This window comes from Vespula pensylvanica, chromosome 2, assembly GCF_014466175.1.
Source record: "Vespula pensylvanica isolate Volc-1 chromosome 2, ASM1446617v1, whole genome shotgun sequence".
Classification (NCBI taxonomy): Eukaryota; Metazoa; Arthropoda; class Insecta; order Hymenoptera; family Vespidae; genus Vespula; species Vespula pensylvanica.
In genome coordinates this window covers 207,027-222,957 of record NC_057686.1, presented here as the reverse complement: position 1 = coordinate 222,957, position 15,931 = coordinate 207,027, and the positions used below count along the sequence as shown (strand labels likewise).

Genomic DNA, 15,931 nt, shown 5'->3' with positions numbered 1-15,931 from the left:
TGAAACCTTGTTCATCAAAATCGGTCAAGTATTATGACTAGAATTATTGTTGGTGTAAAGGTTGTTTTCGACGTTTTCCGTGAAAAATAAATTTCGTATAATGGCGCCTTTTGATATCTGCGATAAAAGAGAAGTTCGTAGCTCCCCTACTAATTTATATATGCACGCTTGAATCGTGTGCTTTTTATTTCTATAAATGATGGTCTGCTTGTTTGCGAGCGTAAACCGATACTCAAATTTTCTAATCGATTCCAAATGCAAGGAAATGTGTTTCGCGGCAAAAGCCACGATAACTCTTCAGCCGTTCGTATCGAATGGTCTTGGTTCCTGAGATATTGTTATATTTTAGAAAAATATTTACTTCTCTTTCTGAAGTTTAATAAGGACGGTCCTCCGTATTTTTAACAAAAAAGCACAGTCCCTATTTATTGAAAAGCATAATCATATAATGGTTAAAACGATTATACTAGTTCGATTATTCTAGTTTCTCTCGGTCTCTTGGGAGGGATCATCGGGTGGATCTTCTCTTTCGAACAACTATCTCAAATGGAGCTCGATTTCTTTCATTTTGCACTTTCGGGTGAAACAATCTTCAAGACGTTCGTCCCTCGTTATCGCTTCTGTCGTTCTCACGCGATTCATCGCGCTTTCTTTTCTTTTTTTTCCTCTTCTTTTTTTCCAGGAAAGATCATCGAGATGGATGGATTCATCATCGATGGGGATTGACGTTGACGAGGATCCGACATATCGTCGAGGGATTTGGTTCATCATCGGGGGATTAGATTTTTATACGAAAGCTTATGAAACCTTTCCAAGCATCAGCAGCTTTTTCTACTGTTGTTGCTGTTATCTTTCATATATTTTATATCTTATGTATTATATCGCAAATAATATTGGGCTGCTTAAATACGCTTTAACTATTTGTATAAGTTTAACTAGAAACAAAAAGTACAAGTTCGTACAATTAACAAACACTTTTCAATTTATCTATCTACGGAGAAGTATGATCTATGTGATTTTTTTCTTGCTTTTGTCAGATGTTACTTACTACTATTTTTACTGCGTACAAAAATTTTTGTCACGTACTAACACGATCGCGATTAGATTACGCGCGAGAGGGGTACAACTACAGAAGCTTATATACCGATACAATAGACGCACAGTGGGGACAGTATTTCCCTATTGCGCTTGTAGTTCATATTTTGCCCATACCTGTCGCTGAAGTCGCGTACGCTACGAGCGAAAGGTGGTGAACAGCCTTAACGCATTAGCGTGTCACCTTTTACTAGCAGGTGCCGGCGGCCGTGTCCAACGGCTCGTCCACGGGCCGTTAAGCATTTTCCGTTACACATTTTGCGTTACGCGTATATATACCTGTATATGTACTTGCTTGTTTAGCGGATAATTGTACACGCGCGCAACCAAAAAGTTTTCAATTAACGAATCATTCGTTCTCCATAGAGTTATCGCGAGTGTGTGTTTTTTTAAAGTGGAAACGAGAAAAAGGGTGCATTTCTCTATCGTAAAGATATTTCATAGCTAGGACAATAGGGGAGAATTCTGTTTGAACATTTATATATTAAATATATTATTTCCTATTTCTGCAATCATATAATAACGTAAGAGTCGAGAAAATATGTTTCTTGTTCTTCCATTAGTCAGTAAGTATATCTATATATATAGATATATCATTGGTCGGATATTGCAGCGAAAAGAGAGGTCGTTGAATGACAGGCACAGAGGTTATTCGATTAAATTGCGCGCCAACGTTACGTCATCGAGCGAAACTATCTTTGATAATGGACGAGCCCAAGTCGAAAGCGGATTAACTCTTTGCCCATTATACTTTCCTATTAACAAATTTACTTTTCGCTGCAATATCTGACCGATGATAGACATATACGTATATATGCTGACTAATTAATAAATGCGAGAAGATTAAAAATAATGTTCGCTATATAAATATAGTTATTCGAAAAATTTTTCTGATATTTTCATATTATTCAACGTATTCATTCGTTAACTTATCCGTTTGAAACGCTTTCGATTAAAACAACGTGTGAACAAGGCTGAATGGCAGTATATTCACAATTTTGCTAATACGTTAGTACATCTGTAAATTATTTTTAAATGTCTATTCTACGATACAAACTTATACATACATATATACAACATCGATCGGTATGATACAGGCAGCCGATAGAATATGATATAATACAGAAACAAATTATGTCTTATCTTAATCATATTACCGAATTGATATTAGCGATGAAAAAAAAATATTTATCTTTAGGACATTTTGTGCATGATTAAGAATCATTTGACAAATGTATAATGACGAATATAAGCCCATTTCAGATATAATCCAATGGCCTTGCAATTATTATACTATTATGCTATTCTGAACGTTTGCACTTTCGGTAAGCAATTTATTTTTAAGCAACTTTATGCATAAATGAATATATAATTGACACGTGATATTATTAAATTACCATAAACACGTATAATTAATTAATATTTCGATGATATATTGCAAAGGAAATGTATAGTGTAGATGACTATTTATGCAATTATTCGATATATCTATCATATGCTTTAACGTACGTAAAATTTAATTATTTCGATAATTTCGATTAAAAGGAAATATTTCGTTATTTAATATAATCCATTCTGTGTGTGTGTGTGTGTGTGTGTATATGCTATTTTTTTTTTAAGAATATGACTATAATTCTTACGAGCTATATCGCTACCTTGATAGCACATATGGGCAAACAAGAGTACATTCTGTATTACAATAAAAATATATGTATGTATATATATATAAATATTGTCCCAATAAAAACATGACAGGGACATCACTTTACATTTTCTTTTATACAGGCATACATTAATTTTATGTAATAATTGTACAAGTATATTTTGTTTAGAATTCTTGATGATTTTTTTTCGTATGATATGCAAGGTCAAAAAGTTGTTATCGTATAAACATTTAATATGCTTATTGTATTTATCTTGCATCTATTATCTAACACGAGCAACAATTGCTAAACAAAATAAAAAATGTTTTTCTCGTTTATAATTCTGGTATCGTTTTAGTACTAGATAATATCTATTATATTTTTAAATGTCTATAATCAAAATTATTTTAATCTATACTGCATAGTTCCACTTTCAAGTGACATTTAGGCATCTGAATTCCTTAATAGAAGAGATAAATTACAAAACCCTAATGTTTCGATCTTACGTTCTACTTATATTCTTTAATTAAAGTCAATTGCATTAATTTTTTAATACAAGTTATACATTCCTTCCCTACAATGCATCCTTAGTCAATCGTTATACGATAAATTTCTGGCCAAAACAAGTTCGTTTTCTATTTATGCGCAATGATTATTATATTATAGTATCATACTTCTTTGTTTTTTCTTTATCTCATAATAGTAACATCTACATTTTTTATCTTTAGCACCATCCTGATTTTTTATTTTGCTTTTTTCTCTTTCTTTTCTCGAATATCTACTGCTTCGATAATATTCAAGTATAAACGTAGAATGTCGATTGAAAAAGAAAAAAAAAAAAAAAACGTATCATTAAACAAGTATACCGCTGAACTGATTTTTCAGAATGTATAACAATATTGTCAATATGCAAATACAATTATATACTGATTTTCATTTTTTACGATATTTGATGAAAGAGATGAAATCGATATATCATTGTAGGCGGAGATATACAGGTAATGTGTTTATGCTTTCAATTTATAATATATTCCATGTAATTGGTACTCCGTGTATGACCGAGAAAAGTTTATAGAGACATTCTTTTTATGTACATCCTATACACTTCAAATCATTTTTAATACTTATTCAATCATACTTATAAAATTCTTTAAGGGGAAACAGTATCTGCATTATCTTTGAGTTGAATTATGTGTTATACATAATACAATAGTAAACTCTTGTAAACGCACTAATATATAAATATAAAAAATCATGTATTTTTTGCTTATAACATTCTATTGTACCATTTATAGGTAGTCATCGCTAAAGGCTTTACAACATGTTTTCATTTTGAAAAAATTTTACTCGTCATGATGATCACTCTCTACCATTGAAAATTGAATATATTAGCGTTGTAATATGACATATAGTATGCGATTCAAGCAGATACAAACTTCCCTTAAGATTGCAATTGTGATTACGAATATCTCTATTCCATATTTACACGCGTTCAATTAAGTTAATGTACAGTACAAAAAAATCATCTCACTTAAAAAAATACTACATATCCTAGTCATGCTGGCGTCGTAATTTAGGTATAATTACATTGAACAATATATAAGATAAAATTGTTGATTTTCTTTCGCTTCTATAAATATTGAACTTTTTTTTTCTTCGTATCTCTCTTGCTCTTTCCTCATTCTATAGTTACAAGTTAATGTAAACGCAATTATAAGACGTTATAATCGAAGAGCAAGAATTTTTTTATCGAAAACTAATTTGCCCTTTTGAATTATAAAATATCTGTGTTATTTTTTCGAAAACTAATATAGTATAAATAAGAGTCTAAAAACTCTGCCACACCAGTATTAGCATATCTCAATTAATAGAGACGATATAAGTTGACTATTATCACTTTACTTAGATGATCTCAATTTACAAAATTAAATATAGAAACAAATTCTAATATGTATCATAGTTAGAGGCAATCTTATTATTCATAATTTCATTATGACACACATAAACAAACGATACTTTTCTCTTACGAATTAGAAATAATTTAATCCACGATCAATAGTGTATCGTGGACCTCTCAATATAACTATTTAATATTAATATCACAAATGTTTATATTTATGCGCTTTTGAACTAGTTCAAAAGTGTTGCGCTGTCAAACACTCAGTCATCTCCCCCGTAGAGAAACTTTGTAACTACCGGTAAAATATTTTATACCATGAAATACTATTGTGCCAGATCACGAAGGTTTGCAAGATGGAAATTTTTTAATACCGATACATGATATCGGTTTGCGCCATCTTCTTTTGCTATGTGTATTTGATTTGTTATTACAATGACTGTTACAAGTTGGCTTTTGATCTTCGCTAGTCCTATCCATTTCTTGAAGTCTTCTTTCCTCTATAAAAACGAATACATTCCAATGAATCCTTATAGATGTTTATATATCGCGTTTAAAGCGCAAAAATAAATGAATCATACTTGAAAAGATAAGAAGGCAAGCATGGCAAAAAAAAAGAATTTCAGATATTTTTACTCTCTTACAAGACAGATATCATACTCTTTAAAAATACCAAATTTCGCGTACCATTGAGTTGATGTTCCGTATAATATGTAGGATTGTCATCAACTCCATAATGATATTCCATCAGGTACGGTAATACAGTCATACTGTGACATTTACTTCCCCTCAAGGGAGGTAAAGGCACTTCGTTTTCCGTTCTAGGATGCCTACATATGGTCCAAGGATGTCTTTTTACTTGTTGCAACGTAAATCTATCCTCTGCATCTTTTTGCAGCATGCCTTCTATAAGGGATCTTAAAGGTTCCTCTACTTCTTCCGGTATTGTATATTCGCCTTTCCCGATGTTCTCATATAATTTATATATAGTGTCCCCTTCAAAAGGATACTGACCTGTTGTTATATTATATCTATACAAAATGGAAGTAACTACATATTACTATCCGGTAAAGATCTTAAGTAATCTGATATTATCAAACTCACAATGTAACTCCACTGCTCCATATATCTACTTTAAATCCTGAAAATGTTTCACAGCCATTTGCAATTTCGGGTGGTTGAAAGGCTGGAGAACCTTGACCCATTTTGCATGTATCATCTATAGAAAACATATCTAGTGCCTTGCAAGGTAGGAAAAATATATCATTAAAATATAAAAGACAGAAAAAATCGAGGAATATAACAACTTTCATTAATCTCTCTTTTATAAAAATACATTTCATTCAAAAGTCCATACCTCTGCAACTCCAAAGTCACTAATTTTTAAGGTACCATCTAATGTCAATAACAGATTTCCAGGTTTAATGTCTTTATGTACTATTCCTTTACTATAAAGATACTCTAAGCCATCCAACAGCTGACAAAAATAATCATGTGCCTGCCAAAGTGGAAGCTTCTTCAGAGGTGTACTTTCCAACATGTCCTGTAAAGAATCTAATAAATAGAAATCTAATTGTTGTCAACTCCATGCAATCCTTTCTTATGCTTACTACTATGCATATATAGTTATATATATATATATATACACATATGTGTGTGCGTATATTATATATATATATATACACATCACACACAAGTGCGCGCTAAATATAAAAAATTATTCTCTTTATACAAGCAAACCAATATCAACAGTTTTCAAAAAAAAATTGTTATTATGTATTTTTACACAAATCTCTACTTGACTTCTGAATATTAAATGCAATAGTTATTTCCTCGCGTATATCAAAATGAGACATCTTATATTAATATTTTCCTTTAGAAACGTTAGATTAATATTTCATGCCTTTTATCATAAGATCACATTTATTCGTATACTCGATAAATTATAAAATAAAAATACATAACATATATATTATATTTTTTTTTGTATATGCATGTATATGTTAAATAATGTTGCACAATAAAGTTTGAAATTCGTTGAACTTTACCTGCAATCCACATACACAAAATTCCATAATTAGGTACATCTTTCTCTTTTCATCATTATAAAGAACATCTACAAGGTTAATGACGTTCTTATGTTTTAATATTCTTAATAGTTTTATTTCCCTGTTAATGAACATCAGAAATAATCAAAATGTATATACAAATAAATTAATCTATATGTGTATACAATCAGTGTTTGCTTGAACCAATATACCCATTCTTTCTTTAAGATTATAATTTTTCTTTACAATATGATCTATATTGGGATGCAATTTTATGACAAAAAGTCTTAAATGTAACATTATATGTTTAGATTATTTGAAAGTAATATTAATTTATTTGACACAAATAATTAATTCGTTACTAATAATATATAAATATTATTATTTTTGTTAGTAACATTTTTATATATCGTTATGTAATATAGATGGCAATTGAAATCAAAGTAATATATCTAATTTATATAATCATATCTGCGAAAATGTTTAGCAAACGAAAAAATATATAATAATGAAATATGACAAAAGTAATTTACGAAAGGCAAGATATTCCATAATTTTTCCATCGTGAAAGTAATCACTGTACGTTGCGGAAAAAGAAAATAAATAAATAGAACACAAATTGAATTCTTTAAAATGAGAATTATACTGTAGAACGAGTGACAACTTCCATGACGAATCGCAAAAGATAAACAATAAATATGTATAAATATGTATGTATGTTGTATCCACCAACGTTTATACACATATATTCATATACATATTATTACATGCTAATATAGCATACCGTTGAATTTCTCCATTTGGGAGTTTAAGGTGCTTTTTCTTTTTTAGAATCTTAACAGCTCTTCGACACAGAGTTTCTGAATCCAGTACTTCTTTCACCTTACCATAACTACCTTCACCAAGTACATCCCCCATAACATATTTACCGATAAATTTACATTTTTTCTTTTTCTCCTCATATATGATCTGATCTGAATCCACCCTATGGAAGAACATGTTGATTTCATCCAAGCCATAATTTGGATCATCGTTAATCCACTTGACTGGCTCGATATCTCGAAATATTTCATTGTCTATTTCTTCCTCATCTGGGTCACATATCGTAATCCGATTGTCCATTTTCACAATTCTAAGTAAAACTAATTGTAAGTCACACAAAATCACACAAATTTAACCTATAATACAACCGGCACCACTACTGTTGTGAATTGCGATCAGGGGAGCCAAACTCGTAGAAAAGGTAGGAAGCAACAAGGGCTTCGAATAACGCCTCATTCGTTTAATAGGTGCGCCCGTGTTCCCTTACTATCCATGCGCTCCCTGGTGGTCGAATTTCAAAACTATTTCCACGCGAAATACTTGCGCTAATTTATCTTGCGCTACGATAAGAATTATATTATACGATTTATAAACATATCCAGAGATCTTTCGCATCGGTCGCATCGAGATCTCATAATCCATTTGACCAATAATTTTCGTTTATTTTATCATAACGGTAACGTTTCATTAAAACTTTCAATTTATCGCGCCCAACGCGTATTTGGCGTATCAGTAGAACGTCGCTGGAGCGCTAACGCCGCCACGCTTTTTATACGCTTATCGCATACAATTTTTTTTACATCCTGACATCACGTTCGGTCTGCTCTTTCGTGCGGATGTTTAACCAAATCTGATGGATGTAAGATTCGTCACATAATTGACACAAGCGGTTACAATTTTATATTAGATACGTCTATCGGTTGACAAGAGTTTGTTTGAATAAATTTACGAAAAAAATGAGCGAACTCGTTTGGGGAATAAAAAATGGTGATCTCGAGCAAGTTCGGGATATCGTTGAGAATAAGGCAAATATGACATCTTATTTTATAGACTTTAATCATTTTTACATATTATAGATTTACGACTAAATATTATAACGACCAATTATTTTTATCTTCTTAATTGCTTTATTTAAAGTAATAAGTAATCAGTTCGTTCGTGCAGTACTTTGCAATTGCTTAAATAACAGCTGCATCAATTTTGCTTTCTAATTATCTTTTACGATTGCGTGCTGTCGGTAATTGTACTATATCAATTCTTCTTACATATATTTTATTTTAATATATTCTAGATTTTTATACGTTGCAACAGAGTATAATCTCATTCCAATGAGATATATTTACCGCAACATTTTACTTTATGTAAAATTCTATTTCATCATATTTCGTCTTATATTATTGTATAATTGTGTGTGTGTGTGTGTATGTGTGTACACACACGCACACATTATATATACGTATATCTTTACCCGACAGAATATCGATGTAAATCAAATGATAGATGGAAGAACACCGTTACATTATGCTGCAGATTATGGACAATATGATGTAGTCAGATATCTATTAGAGAAAGGTGCGGATGCTAATGTAAGTTGTATCGTTAAACTTCTCGAGTACTTAAACTTTGTGCCAAAGTAGAAAAATATTTATAAACGATTAAATAAACGTAACGTCAATAATCATTTTTCAGGCTACGGACAAACATGGGATAACAACATTACTGGCTGCAATTTGGGAAGGCCATACGCATTGCGTTAAACTATTGTTAGAAAAAGGCGCTAGACCGGATGGATTAACTCCCGACGGGACAAGTTATTTGAACGCCGCTGAGAAAGAAGAAATCAAACAGCTTCTCAGAATGCACTAGCAGAAATCCTAACGTATACAAGGCGATAACTTTTTTTATTCTAGTATGTTAATGTTCTTAATATAATATCGCGATTGCTTTGTTTTTAATTTCGTGCATACTTTTAACCATCGTATTTATGTATTTTGAATGAAAGCTGTCAGAAATATGGGGATCACAGTTTTATAACGATATGTCGCACATGAAAGATACATAATCAGGGAATTATTTTTTAGTAGATTTCAGTTATACTAATAAGTTCTAAATTTATACTGTATAGTAACATCTTTTTATGTGTTATACGCATTGGAATTAATCTTATTTTTCCAATTTAACCGAGTATACTGTAGAGAATATTTTGATACATTCTATAAAATGAATTCATTTTAATCTATTTATTATTTGTTTATTAATATCGATCATTCCTTTCACATATCTTTCAAAAAGGCTGTTTTAATATTATATTTATAATTTTTCTAGTGAAAAAAAAATTTTAGTTACAACATAAACATTAAGTATTATTAAAAATGAAATACCTAACAATGTAAATTTTTGTTTGAATTATTCTTTGATTGATTTACTTTCAATCCAAGTTAAAAGTCTTTTTGTTCAATATAAGTTATATCAAAAAAGATTATGAATGTGTTTACGAAGATCATGTCTCATATATATTGTCTTGGAAGATATAAAAAAATGTACAATAATCAAAAATCATAAGTCATTGGAGCATTGTTATGAATTTTGTTGACTTTGTCAACTTCATACACATGGCTAAAAGTTTATTAGAGTGCTGCGCATTCAACTGGCCTATTCTGTGAGATTTAATGCTAACTTGATTGGTACGGCATTCATCCACGCGCATCCCTTCTATTGTAGATGGTACAAAATTAAACAGGTTGTTTAATAGCAAAGTTAGCAAAATATTATAACACATATGTAGATGTCTGCTTAGTGGAACAGGCTAAAGAGGAAAAGACTGTAATATATAATCGATGAATTTATGCAATATATAACATGCGTTTTGTATATTTTTGTTCTGTTTTAATGTTATGTCACATTTGGATGTTTGCAAAATGAATACATGTATACATTGATAATACAATCGTGTTTATCTTCTCCTTTTAGAATTTTTCTAAAGGATACCATAATAGTCCCACCTTCTAGTATATAAAATTTGCATTACTTAATCTTCTTCCCTTTTTTCATCATGTTTTTTTACTGTACACATACGTCGACATCCGTTGCATTATTATTTAGAAAATTCTTATCGCTATTTCATTTGTACTTGTAACAATGTACATTGCCTCTCATAATATTTTCTGCAATTGAATGTGGTTTTGCTATATTAAAAAAAAAACAAAGAGACAAAAAAAAAAGAAAATAAATTCTACTTAACAAATTACGACGTTAATTAATAGTTACATACCTTAGAGAAGCCGGCCTCTGCAATTTGATGCGCCACATTTACAAATAATTACTTTACCTGGTATGCTACCTACGTCATAACTATAATTCCATGTTAGTTCTTGTCCAGCTCTAATATAATTTAAAGCAAAAAACGCTACCCACGGAAAACGTACATCGTGCGTATCTACAAATACGTTTTGAACAAAAACGTTCGGGTCACAAGAATGCTGGAAAAATGGTGTAATGCTCAATGTTTGACGATGAAAACTCTAATGAGAATTTGTAAATATTTACATTTAAGTAACGGCCTATATTTCCCGTTGTTTTGGCATCCATAATGTAAACAGCTTCATCTTCTCCGTAAAAATCCCTTACAGATTTAAACTTGGGTCTATCTAATTGCATAGGCTCTACCGATGGATCGAATCTACTTGGTTCGCGTCTACTACTTCGATTTTCTTCTTCGTCGCTTATCGTAACTGTATCTTGATCCGTTGAACGATTTTCAAGCGCAATTGATTTCGTAGAAAGATTTTCTAAACTTTTCGTAGTACTTCCATCTTCGCTGTTTTCCTCCGAGCCATCTTGATTGAGTGTTTCGCCTTTTTTACGTTTCCTAAGGCGCTTTCTGAAATTACATAACTAAATGTAAAATTCAATTGTTACAACGATAATGGATAAGGTATAGGTATACAGGGTAAAAATATATTTCTCTTCCGAAATCATACTTAGCATATTCTTATGATATTCTTTAATGTACCTGATAGAAGGTTCATTTGAGTCTACAGAAAAATTCACGTATTTGCTAATGTTGAAATCTTCATCAGAATCGTTTGTATTGTTTTTGGTATTATACTCTTCGTCGCTTGCAGCATTTTCTTTTTTCTTATCTTCTGCAGGAGTCAAAGACATTTCTGGATCAAAAACATCACTTTCGTAACCTTCTTTCATTCCTTCCACAACTTCAACATAATCCAATTCCGCAAGATATTCATCTCCATAATTTTTTCCACCTTCGTTTGCACCCTATGTGCCACGGAAACGGATTATTAATGATAATATATTAATTTCATACACGTCTCTTCAAACATATATGACTTATTGAGAAAAGCTTCGTGCTAACTCGGCTTTATACCTGTTCAGTCAATAGCCGTCCAGCATAAATACAAATAAAAGAACCAAGTGGAATGTCAGTGAGACACCTTATGCCCCACCCACGAGGTGCCGTTTTGAAGACTTGTAATTTCAATTTAAGCGGATGCTGTACGACTCTGTTCAAACACGTTTTTACGGCGCACTTGCAGCCAGAATTACACTCATAAATACCAGTGGTTACTGGTTCTGGTAAACGTTTATAAACATAGCCAACAGCTGTATTTGGTACTCTTCCTCCCAAAGTTGCTCCTTGTATCGTCAGTTGCCAACATTGACATCTTGTTTTATCCTGCACAAACAGATTTTGCCAGAAAATATGATTAAAGTCAATGATACATAAATGATATATATTGCTTCATACAAGTAAATATATATGACTACCTGGCAATCGTCTTCGCAATCACAACTACAAAGAAAATTTGGATCTAAATTTAAGTTTACGCCTTCTGTAGGTTCTCTTTGAGTGCTATATCTGATAGTATCGGGTAAAGCATGATCTAATTCATTCACGCACGGTATTGGCACATTTTCCACTCCATAGCTAAGATCCTGGCGTATGAACACATATTTCAGATTATATCAACTTGGTAATAAAGTCGAGTAATGTCATCGAATCATTTTACATTTATCATTATCGTGTGAAATTAAATAGAAAAATAATTTTAATATTTGCTTACTTTAATGTTAACAAAACATTTGTCTAAAACAAACTCTGCTAGACAATGGACCCAATAATCGAAATCAAATAAATCTACCGACATTGGACTAGCCGTAAGACGAAGATAATGATGTAGCTCTTCCATGTTTCGTAATCTTATACCGCACGGGGCTTGATACAATATAACTTTTTTGCCTTTAGGAAATTTGCAGAGTTGTCTATTCCAACCACACAGTAGAGGAATCGAAAGGGGCGAGTATCCTTTCAAATCATCTGGTGTAAAAGATATGCTTTGTATACAATGTGGTCCACATTTATGAGGAACAAATTTCTTCGTTTGAATCTCGTTTTGTGTTTGATAATACTATAAAAAAAATATTTTCTATCATTCCAATAATATTCATTAATATTTTTCACACACACGCGTAATTTTTTAACTGTGTTTTATGCAACAATACTAAACTTACAACGATGCTGTGAGAAGATTTCATTTCTAGATTAGGATTATAAGCAGTTGTATCTGTTACTATTGGTTTTTTACTAGTACTTTTTTTAGCGACGGCACGAGACTGCGATGGTGTTACCGCGGAAATTGCTTTAGGTATACTGGAATTCTGATTTCCAATAGCCGCAGTGTCCGATTGCTTTCCTATTTGAATATTTCTTGCCTCCTCGTCTGCTTCTACATTCGAAGTATATTCCACATAAGGTAGATTGTTTTTCTATAAATAAAGAGGAATAGCGATTGAAAAGGAGAATTATTTTTGACGCTATGAAATGCTTACATTGGAAATAATAGGAATACGATGACGACTAGGTGTATTGAGGGAAGCATGATGACCATGCTGCCTAGCATTTGCTTTTAATAGTTCGAGATATAAAGGTCCCAATCTGGCAGAACCTCTATAAATCCATTCTGTTCTTTGATCTGCATCAAAGTGCATTTGCACGAGACTCGCATCTACTTGTTTAACCCTTGCAACCCACCATTTACCATTCCATTCGGTCTTCACTATCTGACCATTTTGTAGTTTCACCATAGGTCTTTCTGGATACGTTTCCATATATTTTCTTACAAAATCTCGTGATTCGGTAGCTACGTCTTCCCAAACTCTAGGAGAACTTTCAGATACTACAAAGATATCTTTGTGCGTGACATACTGTACGTATCCATCATCGAAGAACACCAAGTATCTGACAAGTTAACATCATCGATGCATAAGAATAATTTTTGAAATAATTCGAAAATATAAATATCATCCAAAAAATATTTCTTCTTATTATTAACCTGTACTTATTCGTAGATTTAGGAGGTTCTGCGATCACTCCGCTATAAAAATTGGAAGCATCCAATTTTTCCATAACTTTTTCATAATTTTCCGAATCATGAAAGATAGCGACGACTCTGGTACCGACAGGAATCAAAACTTTACTTGGTACTGCTACAGCAATTTGTTTACCAAAGACAGACTTGATAACTGAATTGTACTTTTTTTGCAATAATCTTACTCTACAATGTAATGGACTTTTGGAAACCACATTTTGTACCTAGAAAGAGAATTATTTCTCAGATGAAATTCTTTGTAATCAACATTGTTTTTCTATATTTTGTTTTGTTTTGTTTTCCTTTACTTTTGCTTCTTTTTTACCTTTGCTTTAATCCATCGCATGAGAGGATGTTTCATGATGTAAACGATACTGTCAATTTCTGGTTGGACTTTGACAAGGGGACCGCTAGGAGGTAAATCCAATGTTATCATTTGTCTATTATCCCTCTCGATGGGTAGTATTTCCGGTTGAGAATCTTGCTGCATTTTACAAGGTGACATGCGTACTTGTGTGACTTTTTTAGTTGCTACAAGTGGATGGGCAATACTTTCTTCGTAATCTGAATCTATTTGAAGTTCCTGAAGCATTCGAATTTGTGGTCTGAAGTCTTCGTACAAACTATTTCTTAACGTGTCCATATGGGAAGTTAATGCTCTTATCTGATCATCAATGGTTTTATTTCTTTCTGTCGATAAAATTTTTTGATTTATTAATATAGCATCTTTAGATCTTTATTGAGAAAGTTATTCAATGTGTATAGATACCATCAATCTGTTTCCACTGTTCTATCAATACATTGTGCGCTTCCTCTATTTGATAATTCAGATTATATCGATTAAAAAGTGATTGCAATGTACTATCCAATTTTTCTTCTAAATCCAAAAGTACTTCCGTCGGCAAATAAGTATCTATATATAATAAAAGCCAAAAAGACTTAAATCAAAGAAAGTTAAATATAGCTTTTAGAATGCAGTCTTGTAAAAAAAAAAAAAAAAAAAAAAAAATCTAATGTAATCTCACTGTTGTCATCAAGCTCTTTTTTTTTCTCATCGTCGGACTCATCGCTATCAGAAATTTCAACTTCTACCGTATGATCTGGAAAATTACATCTCAATAAAGATTTTTGATCCAAGAATGCTGCTACCAATTGCTGCCAAAATAAAAAGAAAATCTATGTAGTTTCGATTACATACGACGACATAAGTAATATATAAATATTTTCAAAATAATGTTGTATACTTTTTGATGCTCCAAAGCCATATTAAAACATTGCTTGCATATTACTTTAGGTCTTTTTCTCTTTTCTGTATTGATACCATAATATGCGCAAGCAAAGGATGGCGCAGGTTTCATATCAACTCCTGAATTACATTTGAAGTTTATACAATTAGTATTACAGGTTTTAGAAATCTTAGCATTTTTAACCTTATTGTTAGGTAATTCTTCGTCTGAAACTAATTCTATTACTTCCATCTTCAGTGTTTCTTATTCACCTTCACCTAAAAATATAAAATAATACATATTATTCTTGTACTTGTAACCAATTATTTACGTTTACACACACACACACACACACACACACACACACACACACCTCACCACTCACAAATATAATACAACGAGAAGATTAATAACTCTAATTTTTTTTCATACTTTAAAATAAGCTCTTAATCTCGTTACCCGATTATTGATAAATTATAGATGAAATTAAAAATTGTTTTGTCGGTGGATGACACAAACGCTGCAAGTTATGTCATTGTCACTTTAACGTAGACACACTTTGATAAAAATATACAATATTCTACAAATCTCAGCGCCTTAAACTCTATCTTTTAGTCATTGATTTAGAAAACTATTTTTATCGTGCATTCTAATCGAATATTATTTATAATGCGAAACAATCGAAGTTCTGTATGTGCGTGATTTGTGGTTAGACGATATACGAAATCGAACGTTGCAAACGCCATCTGTAAGTAGCGGGAATATAAGGAAAAGACTAGGATCGAAGAATAGAATTTTTGAAAATAACGAG

General features: G+C 31.6%; 3 protein-coding genes across 7 annotated transcripts; 1 reads left to right on the top strand and 2 right to left on the bottom strand.

The window, feature by feature from the left end:
- Positions 1-2,060: 2,060 nt before the first annotated feature.
- LOC122627177 (serine/threonine-protein kinase STK11) lies at positions 2,061-7,956 on the bottom strand. The gene is made up of 6 exons (XM_043808112.1): positions 7,468-7,956; positions 6,684-6,804; positions 5,993-6,178; positions 5,740-5,876; positions 5,323-5,666; positions 2,061-5,135 (listed from the first exon to the last, which is right to left on the bottom strand). Exons 1-6 carry the CDS (start codon positions 7,803-7,805, stop codon positions 4,975-4,977), a joined length of 1,287 nt encoding a protein of 428 aa, XP_043664047.1. The 5' UTR covers positions 7,806-7,956; the 3' UTR covers positions 2,061-4,974.
- LOC122627174 (histone-lysine N-methyltransferase eggless) lies at positions 5,918-15,857 on the bottom strand. 4 transcript variants are annotated; one of them, XR_006326804.1, is made up of 17 exons: positions 15,580-15,857; positions 15,139-15,398; positions 14,920-15,049; positions 14,664-14,807; positions 14,220-14,584; positions 13,859-14,118; positions 13,356-13,764; positions 13,038-13,292; positions 12,590-12,934; positions 12,294-12,461; positions 11,893-12,201; positions 11,518-11,783; positions 11,052-11,385; positions 10,777-10,984; positions 10,605-10,690; positions 6,383-6,391; positions 5,918-5,927 (listed from the first exon to the last, which is right to left on the bottom strand). XR_006326804.1 is itself a non-coding variant. In XM_043808109.1 (15 exons), the coding sequence occupies exons 2-14, from the start codon at positions 15,370-15,372 to the stop codon at positions 10,778-10,780; spliced, it is 3,426 nt and encodes a 1,141-aa protein (XP_043664044.1). In that variant the 5' UTR covers positions 15,373-15,398; positions 15,580-15,857; the 3' UTR covers positions 10,335-10,690; position 10,777. The 4 variants fall into 4 exon arrangements, 2 of the variants coding, with proteins under 2 accessions (XP_043664044.1, XP_043664045.1); XR_006326805.1 differs by lacking the exon at positions 5,918-5,927 and having other exon boundaries at positions 10,605-10,669; XM_043808109.1 differs by lacking the exons at positions 5,918-5,927; positions 6,383-6,391 and having other exon boundaries at positions 10,335-10,690.
- LOC122627179 (myotrophin-like) lies at positions 8,251-10,449 on the top strand. Of its 2 annotated transcripts, none has more exons than XM_043808114.1 (3): positions 8,251-8,530; positions 8,981-9,091; positions 9,195-10,449. In XM_043808114.1, exons 1-3 carry the CDS (start codon positions 8,462-8,464, stop codon positions 9,369-9,371), a joined length of 357 nt encoding a protein of 118 aa, XP_043664049.1. In that variant the 5' UTR covers positions 8,251-8,461; the 3' UTR covers positions 9,372-10,449. The 2 variants fall into 2 exon arrangements, with proteins under 2 accessions (XP_043664049.1, XP_043664050.1); XM_043808115.1 differs by having other exon boundaries at positions 8,253-8,364.
- Positions 15,858-15,931: the final 74 nt, after the last annotated feature.

Coding starts and splice junctions, on each gene's coding strand:
- LOC122627177 (XM_043808112.1), bottom strand. CDS start 7,805: ATGGACAATCGGATTACGATATGTGACCCAGATGAGGAAGAAATAGAC. Junction 6,179..6,683: donor TTTGTGTATGTGGATTGCAG/GTAAAGTTCAAC, acceptor GATTCTTTACAG/GACATGTTGGAAAGTACACC. Junction 5,136..5,322: donor TACGGAACATCAACTCAATG/GTACGCGAAATT, acceptor TCGTTTTTATAG/AGGAAAGAAGACTTCAAGAA.
- LOC122627179 (XM_043808114.1), top strand. CDS start 8,462: ATGAGCGAACTCGTTTGGGGAATAAAAAATGGTGATCTCGAGCAAGTT. Junction 8,531..8,980: donor GGGATATCGTTGAGAATAAG/GCAAATATGACA, acceptor TTTACCCGACAG/AATATCGATGTAAATCAAAT. Junction 9,092..9,194: donor AGAAAGGTGCGGATGCTAAT/GTAAGTTGTATC, acceptor ATCATTTTTCAG/GCTACGGACAAACATGGGAT.
- LOC122627174 (XM_043808109.1), bottom strand. CDS start 15,372: ATGGAAGTAATAGAATTAGTTTCAGACGAAGAATTACCTAACAATAAG. Junction 14,808..14,919: donor AAAAGAGCTTGATGACAACA/GTGAGATTACAT, acceptor TATTATATATAG/ATACTTATTTGCCGACGGAA. Junction 13,765..13,858: donor AAATCTACGAATAAGTACAG/GTTAATAATAAG, acceptor TTAACTTGTCAG/ATACTTGGTGTTCTTCGATG.